We start from the raw sequence: 15875 nt of genomic DNA, 5'->3' as shown, positions 1-15875 counted from the left end.
ATTTCACCCTAACAGGACGGAAATTCTGTTTCAGGGGACCTGGGGTGGGGCCCAGGAGCCTGTATTTCTGACATACAACACTGCCCTCCTCCCTCAACCCAGGACAAATGCTGCTGGGCTGGCCGAGACCCCTGGCTTCAGAATCCCACGGCCAGGATCTGCACCCCCGTTCTGTCGCTTCCTAGCTATGTAAGGTTGGACGGGTGACTTTACCTCTCTAAGCCTCAATCTCCTCTATAAAAGGAGGATAAATATCTTCTGTGAGGGCCGCTGGAGATGAGACAGTCTGGGTAAAGTGCCCCACAACAGCGCCTACTTGTTAAACAACAGAGTTTAGTAAATGGTAGTTCTTAGGCCTCCCAGGCCCACAGATGGAGACAGGCTCAAAGCTATCATCAAAAAGGATATGTCTGATTGGCAGGTGAGATGGAGTGGAATCTGGGTTCCTATCTTATAAACATTTAAAATCAGGGAACATTTTTATTAAAGTTATTCTACTTTTAAAAGACTGCTTACATGGTCTTTGGAAAATGCTGAAATAAGTAAAATGACCGTGAATATTTTCTCACTACTGTTCCCTGCATTAGTACTGGGCCTGAAATCAGAGGAAATGGAAGCTGCTCTTCAAGTAAAGACTCAGTCTCTCAGGTGTCATCCATGATGGATGGCGACACAGGGACCCTCCCCATCTTCTCTGCCGGGCTCCCTAGGGATGGCGACACAGGGACCCTCCCCATCTTCTCTGCCGGGCTCCCTAGGGATGGCGACACAGGGACCCTCCCCACCTTCTCTGCCTGGCTCCCTAGGGTGTAGGACCTGCAGGAGTCAGTGGGCGACGGGACTGGTCCTAACCCTGAGCCCTGAGCCCGAAAGCACAGTGGGACAGTGCTCGGAAAGCCTAACAGTTCCACGGTTAAGTACAAAGGAAGCGTGTCACAGTGCTTTCACACATGTTAACCAACCTAGATCTGTTACAGCCCCTACCCTCACATTCCCAGAGGGCACAGACTGCTCTTGGAACCAGATTCGATTTCACCCCAAAAGCTTGAGTCAGGTTTCATTGCAGACATTTATTTTTGTTCTGTTAATTTCAAATATTCATTGACCTCTTATATCAGATTTAAGGCAGAGAAAAGATATACGTCCCAGGACTGCAGGCAAGGCTGTTAACTGGGTTTAGATGGGGTACTTTACCCTCTACCAGCTCTACCAGGGAGACCTCACCACAGGGGACAGTACTGGCGCTGGGACACAGTTGAGCACTGCGAGGCAGGTCAGTCTGGGAGTTCAGAGAATAAAAAGCTTGGGAGAGGGCACGACTTTCACAGGGACTCGCTGGAGGGGAGCCCCCCAGCCCTTTCTCCATGGGGGACTCTGAGGCAGGACCAGGGCGGGCTGCTGCCAACCCCAGTGTTCTGAAGACAGGGTCCCACGCTGCTTCACCAGGTCAGGCGGGGGCTCGGAGGTGGGCCAGCTCAGGCATCTGAACTACTGTCCTCAGCGTGCTCACCTTCACCTCACCCCGTGGCTTGTCTAAAGCCAGCGCTGGCTGTGCAAAATCACGCCTAGGGAAGGGTTGGTAGAGAAACCTTTGCACCGGTTTCCTGGGTCTTCATCCCAGCCAGTCAATGTCATCATCATCGTCATCATCTCCAAAAAGGGGTGTTGGGGGCGGGCGTCCCTTCATGCTCTGACAAGACAGGAAAGAGTAGTCAGTCCTCACTTGTCCCTGCACCAGATGGACTTCCCGCCTGTGCAAGATGAAGTGACCAGCATCTTTCCCGGCTCCAGGCTGGAAAGGAGACTGCTGGTGAGGGTTTAACTGAAGGGACGAACCCTGAGGCCAGCAAACCCCAGGCTTCCGGAAAAGCTGAGACAAGCAGTCAGAGAAGGGAGGCAATCTTTCAACATGGAGACAAGAAGACCAACTTCGTTTGGCTCGTTTTGTCATTTATTTGAGAAACACATGTATTGATTGGACAGGTTTTCTTGCATGTGGTAACTTACACATTTTGTGTGGGAAAAGGAAGGGGGAGCAGGATAAGGAAACAGAGAAGCAGAGCCGCCCTCAGGGCAGAGAACACAGGAAGAAGGAAGCTGAGAAGAGTACAGTCACATTTGAAAAAACGCTGTTGTGGCCTGAGGTAGCCTGCCTGGCTCTGGACGTGGGCCCACCATTTGAGAGAGAGTCGAATTTAAAGTCTTGGCCGCCCTACCAAGTGGAGAATCCCAAGATGAGGAAAACCCAGGAATGTAGGCTCATATCCCTGGTATCACTGGCACCTCCCTCCCTCCCTCCCATCAGGCAGGAGGATAAGGGGGATTAACGAGCCAGAGGAAACTCTCCCCACTTTTCGTGACTTGAGCCTCTGGCCTTTTCCCTCTAGACTGGCAGGGACAATCCTATGGGTTGCTGGGACTGACGCTAGAGACAGGCACTCCCGAGTGTTCTCTACTAAGTAAGGTACCTTCTGCTCTGGTGAACTACTCTGGCCCGGGATCGGACTTCCCAGGGCCAGCCAAAGGAAGGCGGTGTGATGTGGTCAGAGGTCCCTGGGCTAATTCCATCTCCACCCCCAACTAACAGACCTCGAACCTCTCCCTGGGCATCAGTTAAGTGATCTCGAAACTCTGATGGTATGCGATCTTAAAATGTGGCTCACTGCTTCTGTTTTGTTCCAGCTGAGGTTCTGGTGTGCATGTACCACTACAGAACCTTGGATCAGCCATTTAATGTTCCAGAGCCGTGGCCTTCTTTCTACAAAATGGAATAAAAGTGCCTACATTTCACTGAACTGGCAGAAGATTAAATGTCTATAGTTTTCAGAGTACCCAAAAAACAGACATTAACTTGATGATATTAGTATTAACACCAATAATGTTCTGCTAAAGTCAGAAAACTCCATCCATATATAGGACAGTCACTTGAGATACTCAATTGGCTTTTTGTTCATATTCAGAACTCTCAAATGAAAATGTAATTCTTGGGAAGAAAGGCCAATAGAGGAACCAGTGCGCTTTCCCGGGGAACATAGGCAAGAGAGAAGGGTTCTGGTCCATAGGAGCTGGATCCCAGCTCTGCCACAGCCGTTTTCCCAAGGTCTTGGAAAAAGGCAGAATCCATTTTGGTGGATACAAAAGGGGAGAAAATCTGCCCCCATTCACCTCATATTTCTGTTCCTGGGATGGACTGAGCCTGACTCTGATCTGTGTTCTCCACCCACATTTTACGCTAGTGAAATTATCACAACAGTCAAACGTCCTAGACAGAGCCAAGAATGCTTGTAACTTAGCACAACGGGGACCACGAATGTGAGAAACGGGGTTCTGATCCAGGCTTAATCAGCAGATCACCTTTCTGGCCTTAACTCTGGAGCTCTGTAAAGTGGGGCTGCCCTATCAGCGTTGTTGCTGTTGTTTTACTCACTAAGTTGTGTCTGACTCTTTGAGACCCCACTGACTGTGGCCTGCCAGGGATTTCCCAGGCAAAATTACTGGAGTGGGTTGCCATTTCCCACTCCAGGGGAATCTTCCCAACCCAGGGACCGAACCCGTGTACCCTGTGTCTCCTGTACTGGCAGGTGGATTCTTTGTCACTGAGCCACCAGGGAAGCCCTACACTATCAGTACTTAACCCATTCTCTGCCCAGGGATATTGTGATAACAAAACAAGGCAGCAGGTTGGAAAGCAGGCTGATGAAGCAGAAAATGCTTAGAAACAGGTGGTCTGAGTAGGAGCCTGGGGTTTGAGTCCTAGCTATACCATTAACTCACTCTGTGGCTTTAGGTAAATCATCCTTCTGAACCTCAGTCTGTCTATGAATACAGATGCTAGACAAGAAGATCTTCAAAGTCCCTTCCAATTCTAAAATAAAACACCTTAGCCGAGTTGAGGTCCGGAAACCTGAGGCTTTAGCATTCTAATATGGGACTAAGCAGCCCAACTTTCTTCAAGTAGAAATTACTGCTGCATGAGTGGAGACTGTGATCCTTTTTCAAGAATAGAGTGGTATCTGCCCATCCCCACCAGGCTTACAGAACCGCTCCCTCCCAGACCCAAGCCTGCTCGCGCAGGGCCCTGAACACAGAGCCCAGGGGGTGGGCCACCAGCAGACCCCCTTCCTCTTCTCACAGCCAGCGGGGAGGGGCCCCCAGGGGGCGGCATGAGGACTTGGCAGGGCCTGGGAGTTCCTTACCACTTCGTCTTCATCCTCCTCCTCAGCCTGTGCTTTGGGCTTCGGAATTTTCAGAGATGCCCCTTTAAACAGTTCATCCTCTTCATCCTCAGAGAGGCTGAAAGAAAAATCAGGAAAATCAAGTCATAGGAAAATGTTCCTGCCCCAGGCCACAGTGCCCACAGGCTCTGGGCTAAATATCCAACAGCTGCAGTGACTGCCCAGGAATCCCCCCACTTCTCCACACTCACCCCCAGCACTCTTGACTCCCTCCATAACCTACAGCCAGAGCAATCTTTTAAAGCCAGTAAATCAGTCAAATCCCCTTAAAAGCTGCTCACTGCACTTAAAGTCCAAACTTCTAACAGTGACAACAAAATCTCACATGACTTGGCTCCTACCGAGTTCTCCAACCTTGGCATAACACCACTGTTCTCCCACCCACTGTGCCTTCTTCCTGGACTGCGTCACGCACCCCCACCGCAGGGCCTTGTGTGTGCTGGCCTTGCTTTCTGCAAACGCTCCTGCCCACTCTTGGCATAGAAGGCTCCTATCCATCCTTCAGGTCTCAGTTTACACGTCACCTTCTCGGAATCCTTCCCTAGTCCCCCTACCTAAAGTAGAATAAGTGCCCCTTTATTCTCCATTATAACCTTGATTCTTTCCTTCTTTTTTTAGAAAGCGTTTATCATGCATTTACAACATACAGTTGACTCCTGATGAACACAGGTTTGAACCATGTAGGTCCACTGATACCTAGACTTTTTTCAATAAACACGATTTGCAGTTGGGTGAGTATGGGGGTGTCCAGTCGCTAAATCGTGTCTGACTTTTTGTGACCCCACTTGAATCTGGAGATGAGCCAACTGTAAAGTTACACACACAGGGTCAGCACCCTTAACTCCTGTGTTGTTCAAGGTCAACTGTATAAGCACTTGTTTGCCTTCCCTAATAGACTGTAAGCTCTTCAAGTCAAAAACCAACTCCACCTTGCCTCCCACACTTCCACAGATTACATGGCAGGTACCGAGTAAATACGTGAATGAATGAGTGATTCAGCCAGCCAGCCAGTCTCTGAGGATGAATCACCTGCCCTGGAAAAACTGGAGACAACCTCCACAGACAGCCGCCTGCTTCTCAAACTGCTCAGGGGACACACCTGGGATGCTGAGAACACTGTTCAGATCCAGGTGCTGCTCCCATGGCTGCCGGAGCTGCCTCTGGGCCGCACGGTTTCTGGGAGGGAGCAGCCGAGCTTGTGACATCCCTGTCTTCCTGGAGCTCTGGAGGCTGAGGCTCTCCTCCTGGACTTTCAGGCCCCACGGCCAGTGGGTCCACCTTCTCAGGGTCTGAGGTCGGGGACAGTCTTGTGGAGCTTTCTTCCTCCCTGACATGAGCGTCTCCCAGTGCTTCCTCGCCCTCAGAGTCCACAGCTACGGGGCCTGGAGGCCTGGGGGGAATTGAAGTTGGGGGCCCCAGAGCTCTTTGGGAGGGGAGGCAAGCCACTTCGGAAGAGATCGAACGTTCTTTTATCTCTAAGCTTGCCTCTATTTCTGAGGGCTCCCCTTCCCTTCTCTGTGCGTCATCCTGGGGAGTGGGACAGCCCTGAGGAGACAGCGGGGCATCTTCCTGGACCACCCACTCCGACAGCACTGCAGGGGGCCCCTGGCTCCCCCTGTCCAAGGGTGCCTGAGACTGTCCCGAAGGGCTCCGAGCTTGCGCCTCATCTTCTTCCTCTTCCTCTTCATTGCTGCTCTCTCCTTTCTCTTGCTCATGTTGGTTTAACAGCCGAAGGGTCACCATCTGTTCAAAAGCCAAGAAGGAGGAGAGGATCACTAACCAGAAACGGAGGCACTCCTAGTTCTTCAGTCTCTATTAACACAATTGGTCGTTGAGTTCAAGTAACTCTGTTATTCTGTTTGTTATTTTTCAGTACAAATACCTTTGTTTCTTCCTCTCAAAAGAGGCTGCCCGTATCTGTACAGACATCCTAGTTACTGATCAACAATCCTGAATAACTTTTCACTCCGGATCCTCTGGACAGCACTTAAGCAAGGAGATACCCATCTCATCAACAATCCTGAATAACTTTTCACTCTGGATCCTCTGGACAGCACTTAAGCAAGGAGATACCCATCTCAATGACACAAACAACAGCCGGCTGTACCTTGATGGTATTCATGATGGTCCCCAGAACGGTCCTGCCACTGTAAGACTCCTCCAGCTCGAACTCTCCCCGCAAGGACTGAAACACCTGGTTCATTATCTTCTTGACCTGACAACCACGCGAGGAGAGAGAAACAAGATCAAAATGCATGCTGCCAAAGTCAAGCGACTGAGGGATGCATGTAGATTCCAGAGAGGGGCTTCGCTCCGGTGGTCCAGTAGCTGGGACTGGGCTCCCAACACAGGGGGCTCGGGTTCCCTTCCTGGTCAGGGAACGAGATACCACATGCCACAACAAAGACTCAGCTCGGCCAAATAAATTAGATGTTACATAAATAAATTCCAGAGAGAGGTCTGGAAGGCTTCAATGAAGCCCTCCTAGGACTCTGCAGTGAGACACGGCTGGTCAGGAACTGAGACCCCAAGGCTGACACTGTGGAGGGGACAATGCTGAATAACGAGCAGCACTCAACAGAAGGGCTATAGGAAGGACGGGTAAGCTGCGGCGTGTGTGCTTAAGACTCTCAAAGACGGCTCCCCGATGCCACCCTCCCACTGAGGCCACCACTGGAGCTGCCACAGGCTACGAGGACTAGTGGCCAGAAGAGGCTGGCACGATCCCTACTCCTCTCCTGTGACTTAGAAACATTTCCCTCACCTATCCAGACCTCAGCATAGGGCTCTTTGGGTTTGCCACCAAAGAGACAGGTTCCAATGGATTAACTCCGATTTAAGTCAGATGATCAGAGAAGGCAATGGCACCCCACTCCAGTACTCTTGCCTGGAAAATCCCATGGGCGGAGGAGCCTGGTGGGCTGCAGTCCATGGGGTCACTAAGAGTCGGACACGACTGAGAGACTTCACTTTCACTTTTCACTTTCACGCATTGGAGAAGGAAATGGCAACCCACTCCAGTGTTCTTCCCTGGAGAATCCCAGGGACGGGGGAGCCTGGTGGGCTGCCATCTATGGGGTCGAACAGAGTCGGACACGACTGAAGCGACTTAGCAGCAGCAGCAAGTCAGATGGTGGTGGATTGGCAAACAAGCTAAGGACACAACACACTGACGACAAAGTCCCTTCCGCAGGCCTGCTCTGCACAGGCGATCGCCCTGCAGGACACGGTTCACGTCTCTGAAACGTCAGCTCACCTTTTCTGAGGGGTCAGCGGCAGTGGCTTCGACCCCAGATGTCTGGGCCTTGCTCTCTAGGTCCTTGATGTGCTGTGCATTTTGCTCTCTCAGGGATGTGACTTGGGCCTGGAGGGCTGAACACTGCAAAAACGAACAGGCTGTGGCTGTGGCCTGGGAACCTGGGCTTCCAGGTGAAGGTCAGGAAGCCCAGGAGGAGGAGAAGCATCCTAAGCTTCAAGTGTCAACCTCACGTCGGCCTGCTGACATCCACACCCCTCCACCCCTACCCCGGGCCTGCTGACCCAGAGTGCTCCATTTCCTCATCACTCAGTCCCAACTCACCACTCCATCTCCTCTTTCCCAACAAGGTCACGTGCCTTGTTCCTACTTAGGTCAAGAATATGATGAAAAATGGGAGGAAGGGTCTGATAACCCTAGTCACAGAGACATATGAACGGTCACCACCAAGACTGCCTTCCTTATCTCTGAGTGGAAGGTTTTCAACTGGACACTTTAACTGACCTCCAGATATGAGGACTTCCATACATGGTGGTAAGCCATCCCTCCTTCTCTTTCTCGTTTTATGCCAGATGATCCCACCACACCTGTGCTCCAGCCCATCTCAGGGCCTTTGCCCAGAACACCTGTGGCCTTCCCCACCTCATCAAAGCTCCTTGTCCCTCTTGGCTCTGCTCCCCTGGGCACTTCCTCTTCTGGGCCTCACAGCACTTAATGCTTATCTTTGTTTCTCAGTCTCCCTTTCTTGATTGTGAGACTCCTGAGGAGTGTTCTTTGTAAGCCTTTTCCCTAACACAGTGCCTGGAACACAACTGGCACTCAATAAGTATTTGCTTAATAAATGAAGGATCAAATTATAATGGAAAACATAGTCCAGAACATGAATGCTGCTTTTTCTTTTTCTAAGTCACTGACCTGTCATCCCAAATGAGTACGTGTAATATGACTGATCAACCAGAGAGCTGAACAAGTATGATTCTGTTTTCAAAAGTGATTAACATGTTTCGGGTACAAAAGGATCTACAAGACTTGAACAACCTGTTTACCTTAAATTGCCTGGGCTTATTTATCCCCTGGACTTAGTCCAAGGGAAAACGCTCACCTTCTCCTCCAGCTGGAGCAGCTGCTGCTGACTGGCATCTCTCTGTGTACACACCTCCTGGTACTGCTGCAGGTGTTCATTCTTGGCAGAGGCCAACAGCTGCTCACACTTGGCTTCCCACTGGGTCTGCAGCTCAGCCTGTACTAGAGACAGCTGCCAAGAGAAAGTAATCACTGTATCATGGGGGGTCTAACTGCATCTTGGGAAACCCCATCTTTAATAAGGCAAAAAAGTTAAGAGCCCAGATTTAGCAGAGAAACAACCATCTGGAAGACCTTGGTTGTCAGGACTCCAAAAGGTACTACAACCAGATAAAGGGGTGACTGTCTATAGACAGGTCCCCAGGGCCATAATATGATCATACTTTTCAGGATCTGGACCCTTAGACCTTTTTAAACAGAAGAAACTTATTTCCCTCCAAAATTCCACAGATGATCAGATGAAGGACACCAATTCACTCTAACTAAAGAACATACAACATATAAACACGAATGCAGAAACTTACAAAAAGAAAGGCTGCTGTCAAATGACTAGAGATTAGCTGTGTCCTGCCACTGCCCTTGATTTCCCGGCCTCATTTTCCTATTACCTGCTCTGCAGCTGCTTGGTCGGTGGACACCCGAGCCTTCTTCAAGAGCTGTCGAAGTTTGTCCAGTTCCTCCTGGTGTGATTTGCGAATTTCGTCTATCTCCTCCTCAGCCTGGCAGCGCTCTTGAGCTGACTTCTTTTTCCTTTCTGAGAGGTTCTTAGGAACAAGAGAACCGTCATCAGCTCCAGTTGTTTGAAGAAGATAAATGGAGATGGTGATGGTGGTGCTAGTTATTAACATCACTGGGTCCTTACTTCGTTAATGGAAACAATTCATTTTTTCAGTTTAGTTTCCCCAATATATTTGACATTCTCGACTACTGGCAGGGAAAAAAAAAAAAACTGCGACAATAAGAAGGTAAACTAGAAGAGCTTTATTTATTTATTTAAATAAGGTAAAGCTTTATTTACTTTATCTTATTTCCCTGTATACCTACCACTGTTAAGATGTTCCTCATCTCTGAGGAACATCTTTCACAATCTGCTGGTAAGAAAGTCACAATTCTGTGACAGGACCTTCAAAATACATACACACACCCAGAAATTACACAAATTAGACTTTATTTTAAGGAAGCAGTAGATCCTAAAGATTACGTGTTACAAGGGTGATCACTGTAGGAGTATCGAGAACAATGAAAAATTGAAACAGCCCTCAAAATCAGAAAGAACTTTTTTAAAAAAAACCTGATAAAATTATGGAAGAAACAAAGTACAGACCAAGATTTATCCTCTAAAAGGGCACTAGGCAAAGGGCTTTACTAGAGAGTTTTAGTAAAAGCTCAGAAACAGACCACTCTCTTCATATCTAAGCTGTACCAAAATATAGAAAAAGATAGAAATGTTCCCAATTTGTTCAATGGGGCTAGTATTATCCTAGCGTTAAATTTATAAAATAACAATAGATATCACTAAATAAGGTTAAAAAACATCAAACTAGAAAAATATTTGTAACACCTATGACTGACAAAGGAGTAGCATTTTAATAGTGTTTATAACAGAGGAAATACAAATAGGTGTTAAATATATGAAAGCTTTACTACGAACAAAAATACACCTAAAGATAAGATAAGCATATTTCACCTATCATGAAAGATTGTAAAAATTTATACAGGCAGAGTTGGAAAAATAATGGAGAAATAGGCTTGCTTACACAGAGCTGGAAATGTAAGCTAACATACTCTAGGATAATCTGGTGACATTTATTTTAAAAATTTAAATGTTGAGAATTTTCTCTGATGCAGCAATTCAAATTCAAGCAATCAATTTTTATGGAAATGCTCAAATGAATTTGCAAAAAAAGTTATACAGTACAAAGGTATCCACGAAAGCAATGTTTGAAACAGTGAACAGTTAGAAACAGAAATATCCATCAATAGGTGAATAGTTAAATATAATTATGGTACAGCCTTGCAGCAGCCTACTCTGTAGTAGTTACAAAGAATGAGAAAGCTCTCATTCTTATCAGTATAACGGCCACAATACAATCTTTAAAGTATTAAAAGTGATCACATTATTATTAAAAATGTTATGAGTGTACACATATGTGTAAACATATACTTTATACATACACACATGTGTGCTATGTGCATGTATATATTATACACAAAGAAAACAATCTGGAAGAATAATCATACATTTTTTTATAGTTCTTGCCTCTAGTGTAGAGAAGAGGAAAACATAAATTTCATTTTTTATATTTTTCTGTATTATTTGTATGTTACAGTGAGCACACGCTACAGTACTTTTTAAAAGGAAAATAATGTTTATGAAACAGCCCACTCTGGCCACCTGGATACAACAGAGAAACTTCAGATGGAGAGCTTACCTTTTCCAGAGACTCCTTCTCAGTTCGCAGGTCAGTCAGCTCCTCCTCCAGGGAGGTCACCCTGAGTTCCAGCTGTCTCCGGCTCTGCTTTTCACTCTTGAGTTTGGACTGCACTTGCTGGGAGGTTTCTTGGACCTCTGAGATATGATAGCACGAAGGCGTGGCTGTAGAACCAGAGCTGCCGTGGGCTGTACGGCATCCTGACAGCTCCTTCAAAACTGTGTTCTCTCATCTTCCAACCCTCCCACACGAGCCTCTTCCACTCACTTCTTCCAGCATCACCTCACTGACCAGCAACAGGCTTATCAAGCCATAAACTGACCCACTGACTTCCACACCCATCCATATTTATCTCTGTACCTACAGGTCACCTCCGACACACACAAAATGGAAGAGAAGTGTAGCAAGCAGTCAGAGATCACCCCTGAAATGTATCCGTCCCTCAGTTCCATGTCAGTCATCATCTCAACCCACGGGACTCAACACACTGAGATCTTTGTTTAGTCCAGGCCCTTTCTCAATGCCTGGTAAGATATTCTCAACTTTCTTGGTAGCTGGGACATTCTATCAATAGTCTGTTTTCTAAACACTCCTTCTCAAATAAAGCTATTTGGAAAATTTCTTTAAAATGTAATACATCAAACAAGGTCCTACTGTATGGCACAGAGGGATATCTGTGCCATAGGGGTAATATCCCTATGATAAACCATAATGGAAAAGATTTAAAAAAAAGAATATATACATATATATGTATAACTGAATCACTCTGCTGTATAGTAGTAATTAACACAATATTGTAAAACATTGTAAATCAACTATACTTCAATAGGAAAATAGTAATTTTTAAAATGTAACGCATCAAAATTAATTTTGTTGGAAAACTTTTGAGACGTTATGGTACCCTTAAGGTAACTGTCACAGGGCACCGTGAAAACAGGAAAGAAGATATCAGTATGACATTTGAATCTAAGATTTTCCCTCAAGTTTGCTCAAGTGATGCTCTAAGAAGGAAAGGATTTATCTTCAAGGTATCACTTCACCAACTGAGATCAGTGTTTTTTAGCTCTCTTTTTGGGCAAGTGAATTTTGTTTCTTAACTGTTGCTGTTCTTGCCATACCTGACCCACTGGTCCCATCTGTGCCTTCTGCATTTATTTTTACAAGGTGGTGGGTGAATCAACATGCCAGTCTTCACAAATCTGCTTTTCACCATGTCACGAGCAGCACCTTCGTGCCAGGCACTGAACTAGTACTAAGGGGAGGACTTCACAAGATGAGCAAGGCATCATATTTGCCCTTCAGAGGCTTGCATTATAGAAGGGAAAACAGACACACAAGTAGTGCTGATCAAAGGCTAACTCTGAAAATGGTCATAATAATGCACTCAGAGATGCAAGACTTTAAAGGAGATCAAATATTCTAGAGGCAAAAAAAAGGGTGAAGTTTCTGAAAGAGGCAGTTTTTGGAGAGAACTGGAGGTAAATCTTGGTGATGGTGGGCACACCACAAGTCCAGAGAACAGTACTGATAAAAAGCAAGACAAATACAGGATGTGCTGAAGCAGCAGGCTGGCTAGTATGCCCAGAGCTACGATGAATTAAGCAACATAACAGGAAATAAGCCAAGGTGGAGGGGCCTTGAGTGCCAGGCTGAAAGACTGCAATCCATCCTCTAGGAAAGAGGCAACCAATGCAAGAAGCACCTTCTTAAGCCTCTACTGAGTCACAAGTTAGAGGAACCCCCCAGTTAGGTTAGTCACAAGTTAGATTATTTCTTCAAGGCCTGTGAGGCCAATCCTAAGTACCAAAGAGACTGAACACTTGACCAAACATAGCAGAACTGTGGCCACTTAGTGGCACTAAATGGACGGTCAGTTCTCCTGTTGTCATTTATGTCAATCCTGTAGGTTTATACTGGTTCACCTCAATTTTTGGCTTCATCCTTCATAACCTTCATGAGCCTTCTGTCAGACGGACCGAGGGGAAGGAAACAGTGTAATTGCTTACGCTTACTTGGTCACAGCCCCAGCCCCCTCCACAGGGCGTACCTGAGAGCTCTGCCTGCAGTTGGGCGAGCTGGCCCCTGAGGAGGTCTGTCTCCTTCATGCTCTCTGTGAGCTGGACCTGCAGCTCTGTTTCTTTCTTTTGGTGGGCTGTCATTTTCAGGTGCAGATGAGAGACCTGTGCAGTGGCAGCAGCGAGCTCCTCCGTCACCTTGGCCTGAAAAGCGACAAAGTACGACATCACTTTAAACATGGTGATGTCCCAAGCTCACATACTCTGTGCTGGCTGAACTGGTGGGAAGAGAGCTAAGGCCACCTTTGACCTGCACTGAATCAAAATCAAGCCCTCAAATGTGCAAGGTCTCTGACCCGGGAATTACCTTGTAAAAATGGTATTCTTGCCATTTTCTAGTTTTCCTATAAAGGACAATCTTTTTTAAAAAAAAGAAGAAAAGAGCATTTTAAATTTTAAATTGAATGCTTTCAATGGCAATCCACTTCTCAGTCTCTAACTTCTCCTGAGCACTGTGGCACTAATGGTACTATAAAGATCAGTCACGTCAGAGTAACTGTGTTGGGGGTTTGGGGAAGAACCGTGGTAATAAAAGAAAGGAACACTCCAACTTCTTTGGCTGCTCAATGCATTTTAAACGGGGCTCGTACTGGCCAAACAGGAGCTAAATATTCTCAAGTTACATTCGATGAAACCAAAATGACCCCCTGGAAAAATCACCTACTGTGTTTTGTGTATTAAGGGTGATGATGCAAACAAAAGGATGGTCAGTGAAAAGGAATGGGAAACAAGGGACAAATGCCACATTCATTCCACCTGCACGGACGAGCTCCTGTCAAAACAAGGCAGGAAAGGCGGTGCATGACGGCTCTCATGGGCGTGACCTCCGGACAGCAGGGTGTATCTGGGGTGGGACCATCTCTCCATGCTGTAGGCGTCCACCATTACTCCTCCCTAGATGACTGTACTGCACGTGCGTTTCTGCTGCTGTCTACTTTCTTGGTATCACTTGTCCCTTCTTAGGGTTGTCACTGTGCCCACCTCAGTTTTAAACTTTATTCCAAAGCCTTATTCAGGTTTCTAGCTTACATTTAAAATCTGATATTTTGGCTCTCTTAAAGGTGGAGGAAATAAAACGAATGGTACACAAAGTAAAAAGAAATAGGCCAGGAATGAGCATATGAGCGTCCACAGGCAAAGGCTCTCTCTGACCAAACTTCAAGTCAGGGCCTCAGAGCGCTCAGCCTTGGTCTCCCCACCCTGTCTTTGGCCCGACCAGCCCAGTTTTAGCAAGAATCCTGCTATGTCAGTTTAGAGAGAATCTCTACCCCGATAACTGATCACAGCTCTTCATCCCAACCTTTGCTATCTAAGTCCTTGGCCTGTCGTTAGCAAGAATCCCCCTTCCTATGATTCTCCTCTTAGTAATTTTCCATCCACTGACCCTCTCACTGTTCCATGGCTGTAAATTCCCTACTTGCTTTCTTGCCCTTATTGTGTTTGCAGTTGAGCCCAATCTTTCGTACCTGTTGCAGGAGTCTTTTGATTTCTGGCTGCGCCTTGTGACTTGCAGGATCTCAGTTCCTCAACCAGAGACTGAACCCAGGCCACAGCAGTAAAAGCCTAGAATCCTAACCCCAAGGCCACCACAGAACTCTCATCTATAGCAACAGTCTTGAACAAAAGTCTCCCTGATGGTTTTATTAAGTATCAGAATAAATTTTTTAACAACATCCTTCAGAGTGAGCTCTAAGATATTTATTTTTGCTGTTCAGCAGCCTTACGTTTTCATCTGTTAAACACAGAGGACAAAGGCAGCTTGAATTTCCAGACAGAAGAGGGTTTTCATCTGCCACAAGTAGAATAAAAGTTTTACTCACTGTCCTGTCCCAAGTGGCCTGGTAGAAACGGAACTAACACAATGCTCAGAGAGCTCCGTGTTCATCACAGCTCCAGAGTTCACTAAAATCAGAGTGAAGACCGTTCACATAGCACCTCGGAGCAGCTAAGACCATGGGAGGGGACAAGTTCCAGGGGAGAGGCGGTGCTCACTCTCATCAAGAACAAGCAGAATGGAAGATCACTCAAAAGCTCTTGACTCAGGCCCCAATAGAGAAAGGCCTCTTACAAGCAAGTAATACTCTCTCCCAAACACACACATAGCGAAAACTGTTAAGGGATGAATGATACATATAAAAATTATCTTTGACTGTGGGGCTTCCCAGGTGGCTCAGTGGTAAAGAATCCACCTGCCAATGCAGGAGATGCAAGAGACGTGGGTTTGATCCCTGGGTCAGGAAGATCCCTTGGGAATAGGAGATGGCAACCCATTCCAGTCTTCTTGCCTGGAAAATCCCATGGACTGCGGAGCCTGGCAGGCTATAGTCCATGGGGTTGCGAAGAATCTGAGCACGAGGGCATCTCTGAGTGGGAGGACAATTTGTGAGTTATGTTTTATGCTTGCTTATCTGTATTTCCTGGAAGAAACAGATGTAATGTTTGTAATCAGAAAGAAATGTGTGAATATATATAAATATGTGTATGTATGTGCATCTGTGTGCACATGTGTGTGGGTGTGTAAATTATGATTGTTTTAAGTAAGGGTCTGCAATATCAAATGAGAAAGGAAAATATCAAAAACCTACACAGTGGATAGGACAGCTCCCTGGTTCGCACCTGGGATCAAATTCCACTGCTGACTGGAGAGCTGGGAAGAGAAAGCCATGACAAGAAAGAACCAAGAATTCAGAAAAACAAGGGAAAAAGCATTCGGGATAGGAGGAGGAACATGGTACCAAAGAAAGATGGCCATCTGGCAAAGGGAAAAGGACACAGCCGGCTGCAGGTGAGACCC

The 15875-nt window shown here is 46.7% G+C and overlaps 1 protein-coding gene across 1 annotated transcript in view; it reads right to left on the bottom strand.

Annotated features, from left to right (window-relative positions):
- Positions 1-1050: 1050 nt before the first annotated feature.
- FKBP15 (FKBP prolyl isomerase family member 15) overlaps positions 1051-15875 on the bottom strand; it is a 57198-nt gene continuing 42373 nt past the window's right edge. Inside the window, exons 20-28 of the mRNA XM_005902485.3 lie at positions 13054-13225; positions 11007-11143; positions 9183-9338; positions 8594-8746; positions 7492-7614; positions 6343-6450; positions 5335-5978; positions 4197-4293; positions 1051-1690 (exon numbers count right to left, since the gene is read on the bottom strand). Of these exons, the coding sequence (XP_005902547.2) occupies positions 1613-1690; positions 4197-4293; positions 5335-5978; positions 6343-6450; positions 7492-7614; positions 8594-8746; positions 9183-9338; positions 11007-11143; positions 13054-13225 (1668 nt within the window). The 3' untranslated portion in view covers positions 1051-1612. The remainder of the gene's footprint in view (positions 1691-4196; positions 4294-5334; positions 5979-6342; positions 6451-7491; positions 7615-8593; positions 8747-9182; positions 9339-11006; positions 11144-13053; positions 13226-15875) is intronic.

Source organism: Bos mutus, chromosome 8 (genome assembly GCF_027580195.1).
Source record: "Bos mutus isolate GX-2022 chromosome 8, NWIPB_WYAK_1.1, whole genome shotgun sequence".
Classification (NCBI taxonomy): Eukaryota; Metazoa; Chordata; class Mammalia; order Artiodactyla; family Bovidae; genus Bos; species Bos mutus.
Note: the sequence above shows the minus strand (reverse complement) of the source record. Positions and strands in the feature narration are given on the sequence as shown.